At 41.0% G+C, this 26994-nt stretch overlaps 1 protein-coding gene across 1 annotated transcript in view; it reads left to right on the plus strand.

Annotated features, from left to right (window-relative positions):
* The window catches only part of Spata17 (spermatogenesis associated 17), a 164661-nt gene that overhangs the window by 108336 nt on the left and 29331 nt on the right, over positions 1-26994 (plus strand). Inside the window, 1 exon segment of the mRNA XM_005082443.4 lies at positions 9375-9510. Coding sequence (XP_005082500.3) covers positions 9375-9510 — 136 coding nt within the window.

Raw genomic sequence — 26994 nt, forward strand, 5'->3', positions numbered from 1 at the left:
GCCACCATAATGGACTACATCCTAGAGCTGGCTAAGACTTACTGCCTGACACACTGGCCTCCTTGTCCTTGACCATCACCATATTCTATTAGTCCTGAAGCTCTGTGCATTCCATCATACAAGCAGCTTTCAAATTCAACCCTTCTTTGTACTTTGAGTGCTAATGGGAAAATTTGCGAGTTTTTATTTTAATGGCCATAAAATACCTTCTATCTTACCCCACCCAGTTTTACTAATGAAATTCAACCATACTGTTTTATTTGACCCAACAACTTTCTATGGCTTCTTTATGAAAATGTTTTTATACAATGTATTTGATCGCATTTCTCCTCCCCCAAATCTTCCCAGACCTGTCCATGTTCCTACCCACTCAACTTCATTATTTTTCTCTCTCCCTTTTAACAAACAAAAAGTAATAATCAGACACAAAACAATAAAAAAACTCAAAAGGCCCACAAAAGCACAAAAATGAAAATTAAGAGAAGCAAACATAAAACCCGTAAGACAAAAAAGAAAATGCCAAAGCCAAAATGATACAGAAAAAGAGCACAAAATACCAATGAGTTCCTTTGTGTTGTTCAGTTACTCCTGGGCATGGGGTGTAGCCTGGAGTGTGATTGATTTACCCAGTGAATCTCCACTGAGAAAACTTGTTCTTCCTGTGTCAATAGGTATTAGTTGCAAAGGGCTTCTTCTCGGGCGTGGGACCCTGTGTCCACTTCCACTCTCAGTCCTGGGACCTCATCTGGCTTGAACCTGTGCCGGTTTCATGAGTACTAACTACCACAGTCTCTATGAGCTCATATATGTGTCAGCCATGTTATGTCTGGAAGACAGTCATCCAGCACCTTTGGCTCCTACAGTATTTCTGCATCTTCTGTATAGTTCACTGAGCCTTGAGGGCAGGGTTTTGTTGGAGACATTCCATTTAGGACTGAATACTGCAAAATCTTTTACTCTTTACAAAGTACCCTGTTGTGGATCTCTGTGTTAATTCCCAACTACTGAAAGACAAAATTTCTGTGATATGGTTGAGTGGAGCCTTGATCTATGGGTATAGAAGAATGTCATTAGGAGTTATTTTATTGCTATATTCATTTAACAAAATAATAATAATTGAGTCTCCCATAGGCCCATGACCTATTTAATCTCAGGTCCCTGGATATTTTAGCAGTGCTAGGTACAGGTTACGTGTTATGGAGTGGGCCTTACATACAATTAAAACATGATTGGTTCAGGCAAATGGACAGAACTAGAAAAAAAAACATCCTAAGTGAGGTAACCCAAACCAGAAAGACAAATATAGTATGTACTCACTCATAAGTGGATACCAGACATATAGTAAAATATACCCAGCCTACAATCCACAATCTCAGAGAAGCTAAAACCCTCTTCCAGAAACAGATGGGAGCAGATGGAGAAAATCCACAACTAAAATCAATTGGCCAAGCTCCTGGGGTACAATTGAAGTGAGGGAGGAGCAATAATATGAACAAAGGAGTCAAGACCATGATTGGGAAACCCAAAGAATCAGCTGACCCGAGCTAATGAGAGATCACTGTCTCCAATCCAACAAATGAGGAAACTGTGTAAGACTGAACTAGACTCTCTTTTTAAATTTTTTTATTTAAATTAGAAACAAGCTTGTTTTACGTGTCAATCCCAGTTCCTGCTCCCTCCCCTCCTCCACTGCCCCCCCCATTAAACCCTTGTCCCATCCCCTTTCTGCTCCCCAGAGGAGAGTGATGCCTTTCATGGGGGATCTTCAAAGTCTTTATATCATTTGGAGTAGGGCCTATGCCCTCCCCCATGTGTCTAGGCTAAGAGAGTATCCCTGTATGTGGAATGGGCTCTCACAGTCCGTTGGTATACTAGGGATAAATACTGATCCACTACTACAGGCCCCATAGATTTCCCAGGCCTCCTAACTGACACTCATGTTCAGGGGGTCTGGATAAGTCCTGTGCTGGTTTCCCAGCTATCAGTCTGGGATACATGAGCTTCCCTTGTTCAAGTCAGCTGTTTATGTGGGTTTCTCCAGCCTGACCTTGACCCCTTTGCTCATCACTCCTCCCTCTCTGCAGCTGGATTCCAGGAGTTCATCTCAGTGTTTAGCTGTGGGTCTCTGCTTCTGCTTCCATCAGTCATTGGATGAAAGCTCTAGGGTGGCATTTAAGGTAGTCACAAATCTCATTATTGGGGAAAGGCATTTAAGGTAGCCTCTCTACTATCGCTTAGATTGTTGTTGGGGTCATACTTGTAGATCTCTGGATATTTCCCTAGTGCCAAATTTCTCTTAAAACCTATAGTGGCTCACTCTATTATGGTATCTCTTTTCTTGCTCCCCTCTAACCTTCCCCTCACTCAATCTTCCTGCTCCCTCATGTCCTCCTCTTCCTCCCCCCTTTTCTTTCTCCTTGCTCCCTTCCCCCACCCCCATGCTCCCAATTTGCTCAAGAGATCTTGTCCCTTTCCCCTTCTCTGGGGGACCATGTATGTCTGTCTTAGATTTCTCCTTGTTTCCTAGCTTGTCTGGTGGTGTGCACTATAGGCTGGTAATCCTTTGCTCTATGTCTAAAATCCATATATTAGTAAATACATAATATGTTTGTCTTTTTGTGACTAGGTTACCTCACTCAGGATGGTTTCTTCTGGTTCCATTAACTTACCTGTGAATTTCAAGATTTCATTGTTTTTTTTCCCACTGAATAGTACTCTATTGTGTAAATGTACCACATTTTCTCTGTCCATTCTTCAGTTGTGGGGCATCTAGGTTGCTTCCAGGTTCTGTCTATTACAAATAATGGTGCTATGAACATAGTGGAACAGACATCCTTGTTGTATGAATGTGCATCTTTTGGGTATATGCCTAGGAGTGGAATTTCTGGATCTTGTGGTAGATTCATTCCCATTTTCCTGAGGAATTTTAATACTGATTTCCAAAGTGGCTGTACGAGTTTGCACTCCCACAAGAAGTGGAGGAGTGTTCCCCTTTCTCCACATCCTCTCCAGCATAAACTGTCATTGGTGTTTTGGAGTTTAGCCATTCTGACAGGAGCAAGAGGTATCTCAAAGTTGTTTTGATTTGCTTTTCCCTGATGGCTAAGGATGTTGAGCACTTTCTTAAGTGCCTTTCAGTCATTTTAGATTCCTCTATTGATAATTCTTTATTTAGTTCTGTACCCCACTTTTTAATTAGATTATTTGGTGTTTTGGTAACTAGTTTTTTTGAGTTCTCTGTATATTATGAAAATCAGCCATCTGTCAGATGTGGGGTTGGTGAATATCTTTTCCCATTCTGTGGGTTGCCTTTTTGTCTTGTTGACTGTGTCCTTTACCTTACAGAAGTTTCTCAGTTTCAGGAGGTTCCATTTATTAATTGTCGATCTCAGTGTCTGTGCTACTGGTGTTATGTTCAGGAAGCTGTCTCTTGTACCAATTCATTCAAAGGTACCACCCACTTTCTCTTCAGTGGTGGTTCAGTGTGGCTGAATTCTTTCATAGCTTCAGGGTAAAAGCATAGAAGGTCACCATTCAGAATGTTGTATACAAGCCATGTTTTAAATGTGTACACATCTTTGTTTTAGACTCTGCATCCTGGCCTGGGGAGACTGTGGTAATATATTGTTTATGATCTAATAAAGCTTGCCTGGAGATCAGAATGCAAAGATAGCCACAGCCATAGAAGCTGGGTAGCAGTGATGTACACCTTTAATCCCATGACTTAGGAGACAGAGGCAGATGGATCTCTGTGAGTTCAAGGCCACACTGGGCTAAGTGAGAGTGAAACAGAACTCACACCTTCGACACCAGCACTAGAGAGAATATAAGGAGCTCCGTGCAGTCTCAGGAGCAGTCTGAAGTTTGGTAAGGAGCAGTGTAGTCTGGAGATGCAGTCTGAGGTTCGGTGGATCATTCCTTGGTCTGAGCATTGATAGAGGTGAGAACTCTCTAGTGGCTTGGCCACTTTGCTTCTCTGATCTTCAGCTTGAACCCCAATATCTGTCTCTCGGTCTGTAATATTCATACTACAGGAGATAACTCAGCTGCTAACAGGGAAGGCCCACAATTGAGAAGACAAAAATCTGCACACAGCCAATGCAATAGCTGTCTCTAGTTCTTTATATATTCTAGATACTAACCCTGGGTCAGAAGAACAGTTGATCTTTTGGAAAAACTTCAAGCTGTTAATTTTTCAATAATTTCTCAGAATAGGTAAAATGAGAGCTAGCCTATAAATATTTACTAGCAAATTAAATCAGCGACTCTGATGCTTGAGCTCCCCCAAAACACCTGTGGAACTATTGGAGAAAACATGCAAAACATGAATTTTACCTGTTTTCATGTCCTGCAGATTTCCAACTTAGCTTAGACAGGACCCCTAGGAAATGCTGAAATACTTAGCTTAAACGGGACCCCTAGGAAAAGCTGAAATACTCACTTCCTGACCTTTGCTAGTGTTTCTATGGTGTCTTTCCATGGGCCGGTGCTGTATAGGCAAAATGGTATAGGAAAGGTTAAAGCTAGATTAAAATAACAGCCCTTTGAAGGACATTAAAAATACGTTGCATACGGATAAGAGCGCTGCCTGCGTTTATCATTAAAGAATACTGGAAAGGGAAGAAACAATACATTGCATGACTTCTTTACTTGTGTGATTAAAAACAAATGCTTCGGAGCTTTATAATCTCCACACTTCTGAACTGTTACTATATGCTATGATAACAGGGATTACCATATTTTTTGATGCTGCCTTTAACAATTCAACTTGTATCTGTAACTCTTCCACTCATTTTAATTACCAGCACAGTGTGCAGCACTTGTTAATCAGAAGAGCCCTTTAAAGTTAAAATAAGAATTAGCTAACCCTTTAGCACAGACCACTCTGAGCAAGCCATGATAGGAGAGTCATTTCTCTGTGCTGCAGGGAACCACTGGCCCAATGATTCTGTTGACAAGGATTCCTTCGCCTCTTCCAGCTAGTTTCCAGTGGAAATTCACACAGTTTTACTCATCTAATGAAGTTCTGGTACTTCACAGCACTGCGGACCATGGACAATAAGCCTTTAAGAAGCTCTAGAACCTCCCTAAATCTAAAAAAGCCCTTCCTTCCAGCAGCATGTGCTGACACGTATGCGCTTGGTGACCATGCTCCTTGGAAGAAACAAGCTTGTCTTCAGTAAATGAGCACAGAATCCTAGAGTTCTGTTCTATCCCTGAAGCCCTCAAAATCTAAGGAAGTTTGGCTTTTGCGGGATCTGTGTAATTTGTCATTTATATCTTGTTTCGCGCTATACTTGAGTTGATGGCTAAAACCGTGGTGATGAAAAGATGCCCTCCTGCCCCCAGGACAAACTATACAGAGAAGATTCAATACAGGTGTCTAGAATTTGCTTTAGTGTTCAGTCAGTGAACACTAAATCATGAAGACTGGAGTGTATATTGCCTTGAGATTTACAAATATAGACATAGAGTCAGACTTTGAATCACAGATAGCTCAGCTCATAGGAATATGTGTTTGGAAAATGTGTCTAGTGGACTCTAACCCACAATTCTTGTTAATTTAAACCATTGGCAGAGTACACACACACACACACACACACACACACACACACACACACACACACACACACTGAATAACCGGCACCAGCTTCCTGACTCTATGGGTTCACACTGCCTAACCTGATGAGTCCCCAGCTCCCTTGAGTAAAGAATCCCTACATACACACGCGTGAACAAACACAACCTTTCTCTGTTGCTTGTTGCCTCTTGTGCTTCTATCCACCACAAACATTACACTTTACCTGTGTACACTCCCAAGTTCCCTGCCCCCTCCTAAAAGGGGTGTCCCACGCCAGTGTGCTGTATCCTCCACCCCTGTGTCTGTGCTCTTCAGAGTGATAATTACCTGGAAATATCTCCCTTAATGTCAGTTGAATGAATGAACACTCAGGCAACAGAGAAATAAGAGTGGTTGGAATAAATGGATTCAGCTGTCTAGGAGAGGAGCGTCACACAGATTCTTAGGGTGAGCAATGGGTCAACCTTCCAAGAGGAGCATGCACAGTGGGACAGAACGGGAGAGGAAGACAGAACCGAGACTGGGCTAGAAAGGTGGGCGGGACACAGAGAACACTGGCCAGAAGGAGTGCAATGGACACAGTCTAAGCAAGATTGAAGGTTTGAAGCTTGAATCAATAGGAGATTGAGTTTCATGATTTAAAGATTTGAATTAACTGTCAGTAAGAATAAATGGGTTGGTGAGAAACCTAGAATTATGAATGACAGTAATAGATTATAGAAAAAGAGGGGAAATTAAGCAGAGTTGTAAGGGGGAAAGAAGGGTAATTTGTTGGTATTTGGAAAATTATATTACATGTATTACCATTCAGTGTCCATTACAATAGATCATCTTCTCTGAAGTCATTTTCACCTACTGCTTCCTAAGACTTTTGGCGAACCTTCTAGAACTGCCTAGTCAAGTGGTGAGTCATTAGCATATGTCACTGTGATTTCATTGCTTTTGAGACTGCTTTTTTACTAGATCCGGGCCAGCGAGCTAGCTTAGCAGGTAGATGCTTGCCACCAAGCCTCACCACCTGAACCCTTTTCCTCGGGCCCACATGGTGATAGGAAAGAGCAGACTCTGAGCCATCCTCTTCTGTTCCCTTGTGCTTCATGCCCCCACATACACGAGATAAGTTTAAGGGTGTAATCAAAACTCAATTATTTTTGCAATCCGTGTCCTTGTTAAGATTATAGAAACAGTAGGGCTGCCCTGCATCTTCAGTAATGTGGAGCCCAGGCAATTGAACAGCGCCCGACGAAAGCACACAGTACAACTAAGGGTATTGTAACTTGCAAAGGAAGAAATTTTGGAATGAGTTTATGAGTAACCTAAATTTGACGGCTTTGTGAGTTTTAAGTTTTCATAACCATTTATACTTTATTTGAGGGCTAAATAATTTTATTGATTTTGAGATAGTTATTTAAAAATTAGTCAATATATATATAATTTATACACATATGTACAAATACTTAAGACACACATACATGTGACTTTGATGAATTGCTGGGGCTGAATGAAAGTAGGGTTACTTTGTGGGCCTTGTCTGTGCCTTCAGGAAAGCAAATTTTGCACAGACACAAAGGGAAAATTTATTGAAATGCCATTCAAGAAGAGGCAGAAAGTGGTTGTCCTTGTTAGTATAGTGGTGAGTGTCCCCGCCTGTCAAGAAAAGGCAGGAACTAAAATGCAACAGTTGTTCATAAGCACCATGTTTGAATACTCAGGGACACTGGGGCCACATTAATTCTGCATGTCTCTGATGTTCATCCCATGTACAAATAAGCATTGGAAAGACCATAATTTGTCTTCATGAAAGCTGTTTTCCCTACAAAGATGCAAATCCTTCATGTTTCCATAACTAACTTTGTTAACTATTTAGATTTTTTAAATGTTAAAGGAGTTCACTGGTAAAAGTTAAAAATAAAATGAAAATGAAGTAAGACTTTTCCTAAATTTATTGTTTAAGCAAATATATGAATACAATAATAAAAATAAAATTTTAACTTAGGCTTAGGTTTTAAAACATCTTGTTTGAATTAAATGTATCATGTAAAATATTGGGAAATAGTAATGGCTTAATCCACATTTGTTGAGCTTAAACTTTACTTTTTAAAATTCAAAAATTTAAAGTATTTCTTTCAGTGGGATACTTTAACTTGCTGTATATTTTTATCTTTCAAGTTTTATTTTTTCTAAATATAACTTTTATATGAAAAAAGCATCTAGTTATTATTCATGGGCACCATGTCTTTTTGGATTGTATTTATTAAAAAGTGTGAGTTTTTTCCTGGTTACTATAGTATGACAGCTGGTTCCTCTGAGGTTTTTTTGTTTTTCCTTGGTTTTCCCAGTTAGGAAATAAATCTAGTTGGGAACTGAGAGTGTAGTTGAACTTTTGTTGGAGAAACTTCATTACACAACAGTGCAACCTTTTAATTACAGTGTTTCCCAAGGTTGAGGCCTGAGCACTCATTTCCGGAAGTTTGCTATGTATTTAAGAAGGTGCAGTAATTTTGCTTAGGTTCAGCTGACCGTTCATATACAGATGAACAGAGGAAGAACCATGAGTGGACTGTAGGATGAAATGAACCATTCCATCTAGTGCCTCCCTCATTTTGAGCACACCACACTGTGTCAGCTCAGTGGGGGCTGAACTCTCCTTGTCAGAGTGTCTATGTCTGTCTCTTAAGAATACATAGAATGTATTACATGAAGACAGAGGCCAGGGACTCACTCACACCCTAGGTGACTTCTGATCCACCCTCTTCAGCTGTCTTCCTCAATCTCGCTTTCTGCAGTGACCACAGATTCAGTTCCTGGCCTTTCCCGGAGTTCTATGGGACAGATTGCTTTAGTTTTCTTGGACATCAACCCCTTCTAACACCTATATTAATTAACATTTGATTTTCTCAAACTTTCTCTGTCAGTTACAAGTTTCCAATTCCCTTCCTGGCTTCTACGACCTCTTGATGTCTCGAGCTTATGTTCTTGTCTTTTGTCCTCTTTCTCATGAATGGTTGGAACAGTTTGTTCTTTTACTCTTATTTGGTGAGTTCTCTTCAGGATTTGGCAGAGCCAGTTGCCAGGTTACACCAAGAGCGTACCGCAGTGACTGATGTGCGAGTGTGGGTCTAGCCTTTCATGGCAAACCACTATCACTAAAGTAATCACAAAGCTCACAGTAAATAGAATGCTACTGGGTGCAGCAAGGCGCTTCTCTTAACATCCGGCTCCAGCACAATTACTGGCCCACGTCCTCTTCAGCCTCCATACCAGGTGCTTAGAGCAACACGAGGAAGTCAAGACTCATGGTAAGGAAGTGAAGGAGCAAGGCAGAGCCGAGGCGTGATCAGGGGTGAACTGACTCCAAAGTACTGCCATTCGCACTGGACCAGATAACCAGATCAGCCTTCATTGGGGAGTGCTATGAGATCTGAAGAAAAATGGTTTCAAGAAGAACTGCCCAACTGCTGAACTGATGTTTGGCTGTATTTTATTTTTGAGATTTATACAACTTTAAAAGAAGACATATTTGTTTACAGTGTGAATTTTGAAAAATCTGGCACCTTTAAAGTGTTAATTGGATATTTACCGTCATGATATATTTAAAACTCATGAAAATCCCAGTAGAATAGTTTGAGTGTCTCCATCATTAGACAGGTAGGAAAGAAGAGTCTCAGAAGCCAGAATACTGACAGTGACCAGGGTTGAAGTGGGAAATAAATATTCCAGTTCCAAACCCCTACTTCCTCTGAATCAGTTCTCTGGAAGTCTAATCATGCATATTGCCTAACTGTTCTTTCAGATTTTTGCCATTTTCCTCCTACCATAAAAATGAGAAGTACATCCCAATGATACACTCATCAAGCAAGTACAATGGGAACTCTTACGGACAGAAGCACTTCCGCAGTCAAGACCCTAAAAAGTGGATCAGCAACAAGGTAGGTTCATGATGCAGTAGACACCAATGATAGCATTAAGAAACAGTGCCACCTTTAAAGGACTGAAGATACACACTGATGATAGTAAATGCAAATCCTCTCACTACAGTTATGATCTTCATAATCTTTAACTTATTTGAAGCTGGTTTTGTAAAAATGGTGTAGATGACCTGTGTCAGTGAGAGATTTGCATTAATTCTTTGCATTATTGGTTCTTAACATATGTTTTATGATTATATATCCTATAATCAATAACGTGGATTGCTGACTTTACAGATGATCAGGGTTGTGGTTTGAATGTGAAGTCCCCAAGTGGAATGGAATATTGAGCTCGGAGGCCAGATATTTCTTTCCCTCTCAATCTCTGTGCATATATACCCGTATGTGCAGAAAAAGAGGTGTGTGATTGGCCCATACAACGTGAACTATATACACTTGACACATATGTGTATGTACTGTGCACATTTGTAAAGTGTACAGAACATGTAGGCTTTAGATGACATCTAAGAGGTGTGTTGTTGTTCCTGCTGCCATAACAAATTACCCTGAAAACGCAAGTGAACAAAATTAATAAAGTTGGAAGTGTTACACTGACTTATTTCAAAATATATTGCATTGTTATAATAATCAAAACAGCATGCATGGTACAAACATTAAAAGACACACATTGACGGATGGGATAGGAGAGGAAGTACAGAGACATGCCCACATGTGTCTGCTCAATTGATCTTCATCAACGGTGGCAAATACAGTGGCAGAAGCAAGTCAACTCAACAGATGGCACTGAAAAGACTGGATAACCTTATTCAGGAAAAGGAAATTGGATCCTTGCTTTTCACCACATTAAAAATCAACTTAACACACATTCAGTGTTTACACATAAGTCCTGAAACTACTAGAGGAAACAGAGAAAAAGTTTTGATCTTGGGCTCAACAACGCTTTTTGGATATGACTTCAGATGCATAGACAGCAAAATGTAATTGCATCAAACTGTAAAGCTGTACCCAAAGAAGCCACCAATCAACAGAGTGAGAAACATCCAGTGTGATGAAGATGTTTGGAACCATGCATTGTAATAAGGGTCAAAATCTAAAATGTGTGAACAGTTCCTATAGCAAGAAAAAAAAAGAGGGGTGTGTTTGTGTGAAGGCAGTAGCCTAGAAAGATGATTTTCAAAAGAAAACATGCAGGTAACTAGTATGGATAGATGTTCAACATCACTAAAATGATCACTGAAATGCAAATAAAAACCACAATATATCTTCTCATACTTGACAGAATAACCATTACCAAAAGGGCAAAAGGAAAATGCTGACCAAGTTGTTAGAAAAGGGAACTCATGTGCTCTTTGTGGGAGTGTAGGTTAACATAGCCGTGTGCTGCTGTTTGACCCAGCAGCAAGAATTCTAAGAGTGAGTTAAAATGGAATGAAATTAGTATGTCAAAGAAGGAAGTGGACACCATGTTCACTGCAACATCATTCACAGAAGCCAGGACAGCCACAACAGGTGAATGTATAAGGAAATGGGTTACACACACAGTGAAATAGTATTGTGGGTGTACATGAGAGCATGCACATGCATGACACACGCGTGGATGTATGAAAATGGCCTTCAGGAGTCTGTTCTCTCTTTCTACCCTGAGTTCCAGGCATGGAAGATGACTCTTAGGCTTGCTGAGCCATCTCACCTGTCCAGGAGGCATCTTTTAAACTATAGCTACTAAGTCATTCTGTTTAAAGGCCATCTTCAACACTAGTAATTTCAGGTATAAGGTTAGTACAGGAAGTTCAGTTGGTTTACTGTAGGAACTGATTGGCAGACTGAGGTGGGGTTATCATGTCATTTTATAAAATCCCACAACCAACCTATTCTTGACATCTTCCACCAATACACAACCCTCCTAGACACAAAGTAGCTATGAACTCTATTTAGTTTCATATTTTAGATGTCGATGAATGTAATATGTATTTCATTTTCTAATCAATGTAACTTTTCATGTTGGTATCTTTTCACCATTTGGGTGAATTCAGCTACAGGTTTCAAGTGATTTGCTAACCAGCTGTGTTAAAGAACAATAGTTGCAGTAAATCAAATATATGTGCAGTGCTTTCTTTATTCATATTCACACCAACTTCATACACTCACTTCTCACTTCTTTTTTCTTTGCTCCAAAGGACTTTATACAAAAAAATCATAAATTAAGTGAATCGAGAGCAACTGATACTGTTGTTTTCTGAAAAAAATTGGAGTCAGTAATGAAAAATAGTATTATATATGTATATACATTTATATATATAATTTACTTTTTGCATGTACTTGTAGCAGCTTGCATAAGTGAAGTCAGTGTTGTACGTATGGACATGTGCGCGTGTGCAGAGCTGACATTAGGTATCTTCCTTCCTTTGCCGTCCTCTTTGTTAACTGAACCTGAGTCTCTCACTGGCCCTGGAGCTTGCTGGTTCCTGTCAGACTAGCTAGTCAGCTTTCCCTAGGACTGAAGGTGGCTACCATGCCTGCCAGACGTTTCACTTGGGTTCTGGGGATTAAAACTCCTGCCCTCATACTTACTTGGCAAGTACTTTATCCACTGAGATACTTCCCTGCCCTATGTCACATTGTTTAAAAAGAGAAAATAATGAAATAATTTATATTACGATATTTCTTCAATCTACTTGTGACCTGAACCAAATTAAGCTACCCAGTTTTTACTCAGTGTTTCAAGTAATCAGACTTTGAAGTTGAAGTAAATACTTTAGTATTATAATTGCCTATAGTGCTGAGCTATGAATGGATGTGAACTAAAGAACTCCCAGTCCGCTGGTGTTAGTGTCAACTGTTCACGTAGGTCTAGCAGTCTGACAATCAACAGGTCCATATGTTTGAAACATGCTTTGCTTGCCGACATATCCATGTTCATATGTACTCAAGCACAGGGGACCATCTGTGTTCTTACCTGAATTGGAATGGTCTTCTGTGTGCCTCTTAGACAACTACATTTAATGGATCCATTTCCTGCTTCACATGCAGGGAGCGACACTGAGGATAGTTTGTGTTGCTAGCTCCTTTCTCCATCGGCCTGATTACAAGTGAATGATGACAGCAGACTGCACAGCTCTTCATCTGTGCATGCACTTGGGCCCCAAACATGACTGTACATGATGCAAAGCGTAGAAATACCCAGCACTCCAAAGAATTAATTTAGGGAACTAAGCATATTGCACAGAACATAAAGCTGACCTTCCCTGTCCATGCTTTGGGAATGGAGTAGGATGGGAAACACATCATGGATTTAATGTGCCACATCGCCTTCTGTGGAAACTTGGGTGGGACTGCACCCAGAGATTGAATCTGCTGTCACTAGCATCCTGATGATAATGAAGACTCAGCTTAACGACCGTGGTGATGATGATCATAATTGATGTGCAAGTGTTGTGTGTGGGTCGTCACAGTTGAGCTGTGCAGCGCCGCGTGCGCCTTGACTGGGCGACTGTGCTTGCAGGCACTGATTGGGGTAAAACAGGCCTTTCTACTCAAACAGGCCAGCTTTGTAGAACTTCAGGATGTGTCTGTGCTTGCCGATCAGTGACTGAGCACTTGGTGAACAACAGCCCTTTACAGTTGTTTGTTTGGTGCAGTTTCGTTTCATTAGGAAATGTAAACAATAAAATAATTAGGTGTAATTGAAGGAAAGTATTTTACTCATGAGCTGGCTTTAAATAATCAAATGTATACAGTTCCTCTCACTCTCCCTCCCTCCCTCCCTCCCTCCTCTCCATCTCCCCCTACCCCCTGTCCTCTCAATAAGCTCAGAGGTTGGCCCCTGTGATCACCCTTGTTTAGTCTTGCCAAACTTGAGTAAATTTCAGGACAAGTATAAAGAGATAAAAATTTGTGTTATAATTCCAGGCAGTTCTGTATATATTTGTTTCACTCTGGAGCAGCACATCCAAATGTTCATCATCTAAAGATAACATTCAACCTACAATGTAGTGTATGTATATAAGACAGGCATATTTTTATTTGTTCTTGCTCTACTTTTTAACCACTGTTTTATTTGGATCTGTTTGTGTCATGCTTTATTAATTTTCAATTGGTTATTTAAATGACCCCAAAGAGTTTCTGATTTGACTTTTTAGGTGTAAATAAAAACAGCATTGCAGTGATGCATCCAGGATTTTTGGAACCTTAGTTCCCAGTGTATTATCCTGTGATCACTAACACAAAGATTCAGTTTGCATCTCATTCTAATACACTTGACTTGAGCATTGAACAAGCATAGCAGAGGACAGTTTTGCAAAGAAGCATATCAGACATTTGAAATGACTCTTTATACATGGAACCCACTGTCCCCAATTGAGCAATGTCTGAATCCTATTATTAATAACCATGAAGTTCTGGAGGGACGATGCTAAACAATTGCCCCTGAGACCTGTAGAATTAGTATCACCCCAGGTGAAACACACACTCCAGCTGTTCATCTATACAGTGGTAGAGGGCACAAAATCTTTACCCATAAAATTTTCCACCTAAGATTTTAGTCTGTTGTAGTCAGTGATCTCTGGAAAGTTCCCTTTGATGTTTTAAAGTCTTCAAACCATCTATGTGTCCTGTCTTCTGTGCATTTTTTGCTAAGCCAGAATAATAAGAGTTAAAGTCAAATGATAATGGTCATGGAATATCTACCTCTGCCCTGCTCTTTAACTGAACTCCTATCCTTAAGTTTTCCACATTTTGAAGAAGACTCCTGTTTGCTCCCTCCCTCCCTCCCTCCCTCCCTCCCTCCCTCTCTCCCCTCTGTGTGTGTGTGTATGTGTATTCACAGTGTGTACAACCAGAGAGGGGAGTAGCCTAGGAAGACCAGAAGAGGGAGTCAGATACCGCGCAGCTGGAACTATAGATGTTTGTGAACTGCCAAACATGAGGTCTAGAAACAGAGTTCCAATTCTCTGCAAGAACACCAAATGCTCTTAGTAGCTTAGCCATCACTCTAGCCCCACTCTTTCATTTTGACTGCTTTGTCTCTAACTCTTTCTACTCGTTTTTTTTTATCATATTTCCCCTTTTTGTTGTTTTCTTCTCTCTTTTAATGGGATTTATTGAATTGTCACTGAAACAAATTTCCTTTGGGCCACTTATATTGTACCCTTCATATGTGATGTGGTCCTGTCTTTGTCCTCGATTTCTTCTCTGGGTGGAATAACAAAAGAGCTTCCTGTGTTTGTTTTGGTTTTATTTCATTTCTAGATTTTGTCTATAAGCGTGTGATTAAAGTACATGCGTAGAAATAGTTTCTTATTGTTGTCTGGGGAAGTTTAATTCTTTGTGGTGTTTTCAATCTAACATGAGTTTTAATAAGCTTGGTATTTTTCCTGTTTCTGTACATTTTGTGGACAGGGGTCCTAGGTCACATGTGCATGTTTTCGTTGGCATAGTGGGTTGTTAGTGAAGAGATGCTGCAGAGAAGGAACAAAGGATGTCTGTGGGCTTACTTCCCAGAATCCTGTTCCCACCTTACTTCCTTCTTTCCCTTTATTTGATGATGCAAGGGGGATCTGTTGTGATGTCTTCATGTGTGACTGTCCCTCCAGCTTCTGACATGGACAGTCACATCGCTGGGCTATGTTTAGTGCCTTGACACTTACTTTGTACTACTTTCTCTTTCTGGGGGTGATTTTGTCTGCATCCTCAGTGGAACTCCCCTCTTTTGTAGCATTTGTAAGCAGTCACACACCTAAGATTATGTCCATCAATGGGGCACTTTATTGTCTCTGTTAGAACTGAACATTTATTTCTTTAGTTATAGGTCACATGAATGTGTTTTCCAGTCCTCCTAGTTTGGAGAGGAATGTGTTATGTCTACTTTCCTTTCTGCTCCTTGTGATTATTATCTGAATGGAGGGGGCTGATGCACAGAGACATTTGGATTTAGCTTTAGAGTAGGATTGGGATTTCTTTGTCTTTAGGGTCAGCTAAAAATCCTTGAAAATCATGTTAATGGCAAATTTCCTTGATGACTCAACAAATCTTTATTAAGCATCTTGTATGGCTCAGAATCAGGCTAGGCATCAAGGATATAACCTTGAGCAAAAGAAAACAGGGCCTGCCGGACGGTGGTGGCACACGCCTTTAATGCCAGCACTCGGGAGGCAGAGGCAGGCGGATCTCTGTGAGTTCGCGGCCAGGCTGGACCGACAGCCTCCAAAACAATACAGAGAAACCCTGTCTCATAAAACCAAAAAAAAAAAAAAAAAGAAAAGAAAAAGAAAAAAAAAAAGAAAGAAAGAAAACAGGGCCTCTGCTCCCATTGAGCATATAGTTTATGAGGAATAATGGACATTAATCATTGCTCAAAATACTGTAATAAAAAAGCCATACATCTGCAAGACTATATAGTAAAGAAGCATGGTTCACTGGGGAAAATGAAGACTGCCAGAGGAAACAGTGCTTCTGCTAAAATATGAAGAAACGATAACAAAACAAGATCAGTGGTGTGTGTGTGTATGTGTGTGTGTGTGTGTGTGCATGTGCTCGAGTATATTTGTGCCTGTATGTGTTTAGCTAGTTAGCAAGTGATGATATAGGAGGGTGGAGAACCTCTAAGGAGCTCTGGGGTTGCAGGGAACATGAACTTGAAGGCCTCAGGGAGCATGTGCCTTTGTTTCAAGGAACTGAAAGGAGGCCCTTGGGGCTGGAGATAAGTGTATAAATATGGATGTATTAGACAGCTCATTGATAAAGTGTTCGCCATGCAAACACAAGGACCTGATTTCTGCAGCACCCACACAGAAACGAGATGCAATGTTATATACCCATAATCCCAGTGTCAGGGAGGCAGAGACTGTTGTGACTTGCTGGATAGCCAATCTAGCCCAATTGGCATGCTCTGGGTTCAGCAAGAGACCACATAGAGAGAACTATTGAAGAAATTACCCAATGTTAATTTTTGGCCTCCACAAGCACACACATATACCCCATAAACTCAAGTGTACCAACACACACACACACAACACACACACACACACACAGAGAGAGAGAGAGAGAGAGAGAGAGAGAGAGAGAAGGAGGCTGGGAGAGAGGGAGAGAGGAGAGAATATTCTAGATTCAGGAACCTTGTTGCTAAAACTACATATGGACTCTAGAATAAATTAAAGACTTTGGTTTTTATACTGGGAGATTTGAAAAGTTTCAAGCTAAAATACTAAAAATAGAAGCAATTGTTAATTAAAATTGGAAATGTATTGAATGTTCAGAGAAGAAAGTGTGCTGATTCCCCATCATTTTCCATGATAGGAAACTGGGCTAACAGCAATAGTACTCAGTGGGAGAAAAGGAGGACCACAGTTTGGGGGCAACCAGAGAGAGGAGATCGTCAGTCTAGTCTCAGACGTGTTTCAGTCTGAGATGACTTTGACTCCTTCTATTGTAGGTGTCAGAAGGATGGCTTAACATCAAGGCCCATTTCTCATAAGAACAGTCTTAACTAGAGCTTCAAAGTTGAGTAAATTGCTTCATAAAAATAGATAGGATAATAGTGAAGGAGGAGGAGAGAGGGAAGACAGGACACATTCTAAGGAATGCCAGTATTTGTGACCACTGGGAATAGGAAGCCCTTAAAGGAGACAGTTAACACTGGAGGAAAATCGAGAACAGCATTACTGAGGAGGTCAAGGAGAATTGGTTCAGTAAGAGTTAGGAGTGATGAGCCTTGTCAAATGATGCCATGGATTCAGATCAGATGCGTGCTGGGAAGCCCATGGACTTGGCGGACCACAGGTCACTAGTCTCTTGCTGGGAGCCTATTTAATGGCAGTGTGGAGTCTAAGCCAGCAGCAGTCACTGTGAATGCAGAGAGGAGGAGCTACTGTGTCTAGAAAATAATCTTAATAGGTGTGAAAAAGAGACTAATAGCTGTGAGGAAGTACGAGACAAAATAATACCTTCATTTTGTTTTTAAGATGGAAAATGTTTGGCCATGAATAAATTATACTATATATATTTTTAAACCAACTTTCTAATTTTATTTTATTATTTTATCTTATATCTATATTTATCTAAAAGGCAAAATTTTATTTACCTTTTAATTTAATTTCAAATTTTTATACTGCTGGAGATAATGACACAGATATTGACATCACTTTCTTATTAAATCCACTCTGCGAGCTGTTTGCAAAGGGTTACCTCACAACAATTGAGATATTTAATAAGACTAATCTTCCTCTTCTGTAATTCCTCAGTTGGAAAATGTGGTCCCCTGATGATGATCTCTGGCTTTGAAGAATAAATGAATTCTGAAGGGAAAATTGGATGGTGCTTATTATGCTACTGCCATCAGAGCACTGTGCCTTGTCTGGCCCCCCTGCCTCCTGCAGTGTGGTTTGCCTAGGCTGCATCTAAGGGGGTGCTGTGTCCCTCCTCTTGTTTTCCTAGAAGGATCCAATGAGGAACCTCCTCCCTGTTGTTCTACTAAAGTCCCTCCAGCCCATACAATCATCTTAACACCACACACTATGAGTCTCCCTGCACTCCTCCCTTCAGAAGGCCTCATATCAAGTTGAGGCAGGACCAAGCCCTGCCCCATGTATCAAGGCTGAGCAAAATATTCCACCATAGGGAATGGGCTCCAAATAGTCAGTTCATATACTAGGGATAAATGCCAGTCCCACTGCCAGTGGCCCCACAGACTGCCCAACCACACAACTGTCACCCACATTCAGAGTTCCTCAGCTGTCAGTCCATAGTCAGTGAGCTCCCATTAGCTTAGGTCAGCCGTCCCTGTGGGCTTCCCCATCACGATCTTGAACTCTTTGCTCATAGTATCCCTCCTTCCTTTCTTCCACTGATCCAGTGCGTAACTGTGGATCTGCTTCTAACAGTCACTGGATGTAGGTTCTATGATGACAATTAGGGTAGTCACTACTCTTGATTACAGAGGAGGGCCATCCAGATACATTTTCCACTATTGCTAAGAGTCTTAGCTGGGGCCATCCTTGTGGGTTTCTGGAAGTTTCCCTAGCACCAGGTTTCTCCCTAACCCCATTTATCAAGATCTCTGTCTCTCTGTCTCTCTCTGTCTCTCTGTCTCTGTCTCTGTCTCTCTCTGTCTCTCTCTCTCCCTTATGTTCTATGTTCTTCTCCCCTCTCCCCTTGTCCCCTCTATTCCCCTACTCCCACACTTGTGTTCCCAATTTACTCAGGAGATCTTTCTTTGTTTTTGAATGAATTTTACTTAAATTAGAAACAATCTTATTTTACATATCAATCTAAATTCACTCTCCCTCCCATCCTCCCATGCCCCACACTAACCCCACCAACCCCCCCTCCCATTCCCCATCCACTCCCCAGGGAGGGTGAGGCCTTCCATGAGGGATCATCAAAATCTATCAAGTCATTTGGGACAGGGCCTAAGCCCTCCCCTGTGTATCTAAGCTAAGAGAGTAACCCTCCATGGGAAATGGGCTCCTGAAGTCCATTCGTGCACTATGGATACATCCTGGTTCCACTGGTTCCACTGCCAGAGGCCCCATAGACTGCCCAGTGCTTCTACCTGACATCCACGTTCAGGGGCCTGGTTTGGTCCTATGTTGGTTCCCCAGTTGTCAGACTGGGGTCCTTGAGTTCACACTTGCTCAGGTCAGGTCAGGCCAGCTGTTTCTGTGGGTTTTCCCAGCATGGTCTTGACCCCTTTGTTCATCACACCTCCCTCTCTGAAACTGGATTCCAGGAGTTCGGCTCACTGCTTGGCTGTGGATCTCTGCTCCTACTTCCATCAGCTACTAGATAAAGGCTTTAGGATGGCATTTAAGGTAGTCACCGTTCTCATTATAGGGGAAGGGCATTTAAGGTAACCTCTGCACTATTGCTTAGGTTCCTAGTTGGGGCCAGCCTTGTGGATCTCTGTACAATTCCCTAGTGCCAGACTTCTCTTTAAGCCTATAGTGGTTGCCTCTATTTGTGTGTCTGTTTTCTTGTTCTCCTCTGTTCCTCTCCCCACCCAATCTTCCTGATCCCTCATGTTCTCCTGCCCCCTGCTCTTCTACCCTTCTCTTACCTCTACCTCCCCTCCCCCTCCCCCACGCTCCCCATTTGGTCAGGGGCTCTTGTCCCTTTCCGTTTCACTGGGGGACTGTGTATGTCTCTCTTACGCTCCCCCTTGTTTCCTAGCTTGTCTGGAGGTGTGGTTTGTAGACTGGTAATCCTTTGTTCTATGTCTAAAATTCATATATGAGTGAGTACATACCATGTTTGTCTTTTTGTGACTGAGTTTCTTCTGGTTCCATCCATTTGCCTTGCAAATTTCAAGATTCCATTGTTTTTTTTCTGCTGAGTAGTACTTCATTGTGTAAATGTACCACATTTTCTCTATCCATTCTTTGGTTGAGGGGCATCTAGGTTGCTCCCAGGTTCTGGCTATTACAGATAATGCTGCTATGAACTTAGTTGAACATAACCTTGTTGTATGAATGTGTGTCTTTTAGGCTTATGCCTAACAGTGGAATTGCTGGATCTTGTGGTAGATTGATTCCCATTTTTCTGAGGATAAGCCATACTGATTTCCAAAGTGGCTGTACGAGTTTGCACTCCCACCAGAAGTGGAGGAGTGTTCCCATTTCTCCAAATCCTCTCCATCATAAACTATCATTGGTGGTTTTGATTTTAACTATTCTAACAGGTGTAAAACGATATCTCAGAGTTGTTTTGATTTCTATTTCCCTGATGGCTAAGGATGCTGAGCACTTTCTTACATGTCTTTCAGCCATTTTAGATTCCTCTATTAAGAAATTTCTATTTAATTCTATACGCCACTTTTTAAATTGATTATTTCATGTTTTGGTGACCAGGTTCTTGAGTTCTTTGTATATTTTGGAAATCAGCTCTCTGTCTGATACGGAGTTGGTGAATATCTTTTCCCATTCTGTGGGCTGCTGTTTAGTCTTGTTGACTGTGTCCTTTGCCTTACAGAAGTTTCTCAGTTTCAGGAGGTCCCATTTATTAATTGTCAATATCAGTGTCTGTGCTACTAGTGTTACATTCAAGAAGCGGTCTTCTGTACCAATTCATTCAAGGGTACTTCCCACTTTCTCTTCTGAGAGGTTCAGTGTGGCTGGATTTATACTGAGGTCTTTGATCCATTTGGACTTAAGTTTTTTGCAAGGTGTTAGGTATGAATCTATCTGCAGTCCTCTACAAGTCCGCATCCAGTTATACCTGCACCATTTGTTGAAGATGCATTCTTTTTTCCATTGTATAGTTTCAATTTCTTTGTCAAAGATCTGGTGTTCATAGGTGTGTGGGTTCATATCAGGCTCTTCAATCCAATTCCATTGGTCTACCTGTCTGTTTTGGTGTCAGTACCTTTACTAGTGAATTTAAGTGCTTCTGAAAGACCAAACCCTGGCAAAAAGTGACTTAAGTTTTCTTATGGTAAAGAACATACCGTTGTATTCATTTAATGTCTTAATTATTATTAACAAATCTTTCTGTCTTTTTCAAAGAACTTATTTGCTGTTATAAGAATGAAGGCATGCTGCTCCAAATTTCTGTGTAGCTCACCAACCTAAAACCATATGTGAAGGTGACATGTGCTAGGTAACATGTGAAGAACACTTAGAATCTATTGTATAATCTCCCTACATCTTAAAGATTTGTTTTTATTTGTACATATTGGTGTTTTGTCTGTGTGTAGGTATGTGTACCACATGTGTGCCTGGTGTTCACCGAGGCTAGACGACATTGGAAACCTGAAACTGCATTCCAGCTGGTTGTGAATTGCAGGGTGGGTGCTGGAAATCAAACCCGGGTCCTCCACAAGGGCAGCCCGCGCTCTCAACCGCTGAGCCATCTATGCTGTAGCTTCTTTTTGTGTGCCTTTGCGTCATAGTTGTGGCACTTTCAGAAAAACAGTTCCGTTCTATTCTTCCTCATCTTCTGGAGAAACTCATTTTTGTTGATAAAACCTATAAACAATTTTAAGAGTATTTTCCTGAAGATAAGATATTTGAAAAGAATTGGTGTTTGAAACTCTACCAGTCTGAACCAGAAACCTTTTTTACTGATCTCTGTGGGGTCTGAGATAGTACATATTGTTTTGCTAAATGAATTCAGAAATCATCTGTCCTCTTAGCTCTGACATCTAGTCCACATAAATAAAGTCCAAAGGCCAGAAGCAATCTCATCTGCAAGTCCTAGCCATTCTGATGGCATGATTGAGGAAGTCCCAAATCTCTGTGCCCAGTGTATACAAAGTTTATACAAGAAGTATTCATGCTCATGTCTGCTGCTAAACCTAAAAGGTGGTGAGATTTCTAACAATATACCAAAAAGGCAACTGATAAACTGTCTAAGGTTAGATGGATTCACTCCTAATGTGTGTAGTCTATCCTTTCCTCCAAAAATAATGCTAATAAAATTCCTTGGGCTTCCACTCTCTCTGCCACCACTGCTGCTCTCGTGAACATAACTGCCGGCAGTGACGAAGGTTCTCAGCTGCCTGAGTTGCTCAGATTGGAGATTTGCAGGCTCCCTTTTGGAGCATTTGGTATTCCATGAAGAAAGCCCCTGCAGAGCATAGCTTCCACGCTGGATAAGGCTCTGGCTTAGCAGCATTTCAACCATCCATGGCAGCTCTGGGCTCTGGTATTTTATGTCCCCTGATGTAAAATAAATTTCACTTTCAAGAAAGCTTGTGTCTGCTAAGGGGTATTCACCACATTGTCACAACAGCTCTAAAGTTCAAAGCAAAGACACTCTCAAATTTGACCCACCCTCCCAATATATTTTATTATTTTAGAAATATTATTACTATGTACCATGATCTTATGGGGGTTGGCAATTTTGTTGGTCTTATGGAGTTACTTCCACAAAACTTTGCCTGAAGAGTATCTGCTCTGTATGTTCAGCGTTTCTCTACTTTTGCTCCCTTCACCTTGCAGTATTTTCCAGAACTAGCACAAACAGCTTCATCCAGGAAAGTCCATCAGGAAACAGCTGGAGAAACCCATCAAGTCAGATTTCCTTTTAAAAGTGACACTTTATCGTAACTTTATTCTCTGTGTCAGTGTAGTAAGAGTACACTATGAGCTGAGTGAGAGTGATCCAGGACAGGTAACACATGGTGGTGTTGAATGCTCTGATGGCTATTCCTAGTTGTCAGCTTGGCTACATTAGCTAAAAACAATGAGGCTGGGCTCAGCTGTGAGGGACTGCTTATTAATTCAGCCATTTGGAGTGGGAAGAGCCATTTTTGGTGCAGATCTCTGGAGGTGGGAAGAGCCACCTTGATCTGCTGGCAGCCTGTGTAGGAAGAAACCTTCACTCGGCCTGCTTTCCCTCGTTCTCACTTGTGTCTTTCGTGGGCACTAGAGCCCACCCTAGCATATACTGAAGACCATCTGAGGTATCCAGCCTTGTAGACTGAACAATTACTGGATTCCTGGGACTTCTGTTGGTAGACAGTCATGTCTGTTAGACTAGCTGGATCACAGCAGCATGTAATCCATTTTAATAAATCTTGTGTGTGTGTGTGTGTGTGTGTGTGTGTGTGCACGCGTGCGTGCGCTTTTCCTAGACAGGATTTCTCTGTGTAGTCCTGGCTTCCTAGAACTTGTTCTGTACACCAGAATGACCTTGAACTCAGAGATCTGTCAGCCTCTGACTCCCAAGTGCTGGAATTAAAGGGGTGTGCCACCACCACCAGGCTGAAGTGTCTGCTTTTTGGCAAAGTAAAATAAGTTCACATTTTGCAAAGAAATCTTAGAAAACCAAATTTCCATGAAAGTACTTCTGCTGCTTCAGATGGTGAGAAGTTGGGGCTTTAAATTTAGCTACTCACTTGCCGTCCTCACATGAATTTGATTTCAGTTTTTCTTTTTTCAAAGTGAAAAAAGTATCCCCTAGGTATGCAATGTCTGTAGAATCAGAGCTCTAGTAGCCTGCTTTGTGAAGGACAAGTGCCTAATTTTCCAAAGAAGCCCAAATAGGCGATAATGTCCTTTTCTTTATTGTGTAGTTACTGCAGCCATGCACGTTGGTGTTTCTTTATTGTATAGTTACTGCAGCCATGCACGTTGGTGTTTGTGCTGTCATTGTGGTCTATGACAGCTGAAAGCTAGGAACATGGGCACCATTTTAGGGACATGGAAGTTGACTCAATAGAATTGACTTTAAAAGCTTGCTCAGGGATTTTTTACCTTAACAAAAATCCACACGTTGACTCTTTAATATGAGCTTACTAGCACACCTCTTCTGGGATTGGGTTGGACACTGTTCTCTTCTGATCATGTCTCCAGGTAAATGGGTTTATTTTAATGAAATCCAGACTGCAGCACCACCCATAATGTACTGTAGTGAGGTTCATAATGAGAATAAAACATACAAGTCATTCAGCCCACAAGTGAACTCTGCTTTGTAATAAATCTCTCTGTCTTGCACATAAGCTCTTCCTGCCTCAGGCCTGGGAATCCTGGCTTTACAGACAGGCATATACCAACACGCATGACTTGAACTCCTTGCACTGTTCTAACCATGGTTTCTGTTTCTCTTGTCTTATTTGGGCCTTACAACTGATCCTTAGCTAAGGGCACAGAGCTTGAGTCAGCAGTTATTTACTGCACATAAGGAAAACATAATGAAAGCATTGCCTTTTGTTAACAACTGGTACAACTATACTGGTGCATGCTGGCTGAATCTCAGCCAAGGAAATGGTCTTGTTTTAATCCACTCCCATTCATGCTGTAGGATTTGGGGCTGCCCTCCTGGCCCAGTGTATGTTATATTCTGCCTCAGTGGTGTGCAGGGTCCTCCACCATCTTCAAGTCTTCTCTGGCTCATTGATTTCCTGTCCTTTGTATTCAGAATGTTTGGAGTGGTGATGTCTCAGTAGTTTGCTGCTGTTCACAAAGAAGATGAAGGCACATGTATTCCTCCTTGTCCATTTTGTTGGTGTGTAGGTCCACAGAGCTCTGGAAGGCTTCTCAGAAAGTGGCAAACAGCTGCTCCCTGAGGTCAGAGACATTCCACATTAAAAAAAATCTGTGACACTTGATTTTAACTGTATAGTTAGTGTGCACTTATATGTGGTGTCTTTGATTTGAGGCATCATGTAAGTTATAAAATGCATAGGAGTTCATGAGGACATGGTTTAAAACCTGTAACTGTCATTAAAATTTCTACTCCAAAACACAGAACAATACTTTAGATGTCTTGAGTTAAGTTACTTTCTTAGCATAGAGTTAAAGTCATCTATTTCTTGTCACATTTTTAATGTGACCATTAGAAAATTAAGCTGACCTTCGTGACAGACAAAGGTTCCATGTTCCTGGAAAGTTCTACAAAAGGATGTGTTTACCCAATTGCTCACAGTAGGAAGCTTAGCAGAATGTGGAGAAATCTCCTCTGGGGACTCAGGCAAACATGGTTCTCTTCACACTGGAGCACCCCAGCAGATGTCCAGCTGTGCCTGCTGTTTCTGCATCTCATGGGACCACTCATCATGAGCCAGCTGAAAGGGACTTTTATCCTGTAAACATTGTTAATTTAAAAACCCTAATATAAATCAGGAGTATTGACAATGAAAGCTTTGGTATTATTTTCATGATGTTGTCTGTTGTGTGTTCTCCTTCTTAGACTGGCTTTCACTGTGGCCCAAGGACTAGAGAAAATATCTCTGTTATACGCAAGCTAAGGGATTCACTTCACACCATCCCTTTTAATTAGATTTTATGAATTTGCATTATGAAAAGTCAAAGTGAACATCCATAATTCAAAGGAAAGGTTATAGTTCAGTAGTTAAAAAAATTTTTAAAGCAACATTTTCATCAATTTCTCGGTTGTAGCACATACTGTGGTCTTAAGTCTAAGCATACCTGAAGGAGGTCTGCATTTATCCACAGAGATATTTGAAGTCTCTGCACCCTTACTACAACATTGACTAAATCCCCCAACATTTGAACGACTGCTTAGAAATTCTAATATAAACAAATAGGTGTGACTCATGGACCCAGGAAACAAGGAGAAAAATCAATCAAAAATACTCTGGATATTAAAACCAACTCTGTGCTCCGATTTGAGGCTGCTAGATTGAGTAGTGTGGGGACAACCACGTCCATCTAATGCTAAGAGTAATGCACACAGACAGAGTGACAGTCACAGCACAGCCTCCCATCAGCAATAATTAATCTCTTAGTTAAGAGAGACTCGGAAAGCCACTCGGCAGCCTCTTCTCAAGTCGGAGGGACCCTGGTTTTTGATGTTTGCATTCTGAGGAAAATTGTCCCCACCAGTTCTAACAAATTGAAACACCGGGCTAATTATGGCAGCTAATGAAGTGTGTGGAATGGTCACAGCTTGTCGTGAAACTGTTCCTTCAGCTTGGATTAGAGTTTCATCAATCACTGTTTTAAACTGATCCAGAATCGCTTCTGCCCGCTGCTTGGCATTTTAATGCTGTCTCTATAATTGGTTTTTTCCCTAAGCTTAGGCTGTTTTTTGAAATATTACATTCTTGAAGGCAGTACTTGCAAACTCCAGTTTATAAAAAAATTACTATTAGAGATATCCAGTGATCGAGTGGTAGAGGGCTAATAAAAGGCTCACAGAAATAAAATTCGACGTAGCCAGGAACAATAGAGCATGGACTCAGACAATACCGTTGTCAGATATGTATGGGACACAGTTTGGGAGAATCATGGTTGGTTATTGGCTGACTAAATTCCATAGGGGTTTCTGCAAAATTAATATGTAGATACTGGCTTATTTTTAGGAGAGGACAGCTCATTTCTTAAAAGGGTTATAAGGTGTACAGTTGGCAACAAGACAAACAATTTGAAGCATTGAGACCAAAGGTATACTTGTATTGACCTATATGTGTTGACATATATGCACATATACTAATATTCTTATTGATTTTTCTTTTCTGGATTCAGTTAAGTAGCTGCCTAATTCTGAAAGTCAACTCACAAACCCTTGTTTCAAAGTATTTATCTAGTCTTTAAAAAGGGCACCAGCCGTTTTTCTAGGTATGACCACAGCTTCCATATAATGAACTCTCACTTTTAACGTCAGTACAAGGTAGCCATAAGGTAGCAGCAGTGGGGCACATCCCACTGTCCTCACAGTATGTTCTGTATTTGCAAAAGAACTCGGGAAAATGGGAACTTACTGGTTTCTGTTTGTGTAGACAGGTCCCATAAAAGCGTAAGATAGTGCAGGTGTGTCGACTGTCTTCTGTTTGTGTAGACAGGTCCCATAAAGGGGTAAGATAGTGCAGGTGTGTGGACCACTGGTTTCCTGTTACGCAGCATGAGTCACATAGTCTGTGGGTTTCAACACTTTTTTATTGACCCATGACATTGGATAAGAGTGTGTTTATTAAACCTATGTGAATTTAGGAAGATCTGTAGCCGTAGTATTATTTTAAGTCATGAAACTAGTCCCGGATGTTCACACTGGCACTTCCTCTTCTCCATGGCTTAGAAAGAGCACGTA

The sequence above is a fragment of the Mesocricetus auratus genome, unplaced genomic scaffold (assembly GCF_017639785.1).
Source record: "Mesocricetus auratus isolate SY011 unplaced genomic scaffold, BCM_Maur_2.0 Super-Scaffold_100676, whole genome shotgun sequence".
Classification (NCBI taxonomy): Eukaryota; Metazoa; Chordata; class Mammalia; order Rodentia; family Cricetidae; genus Mesocricetus; species Mesocricetus auratus.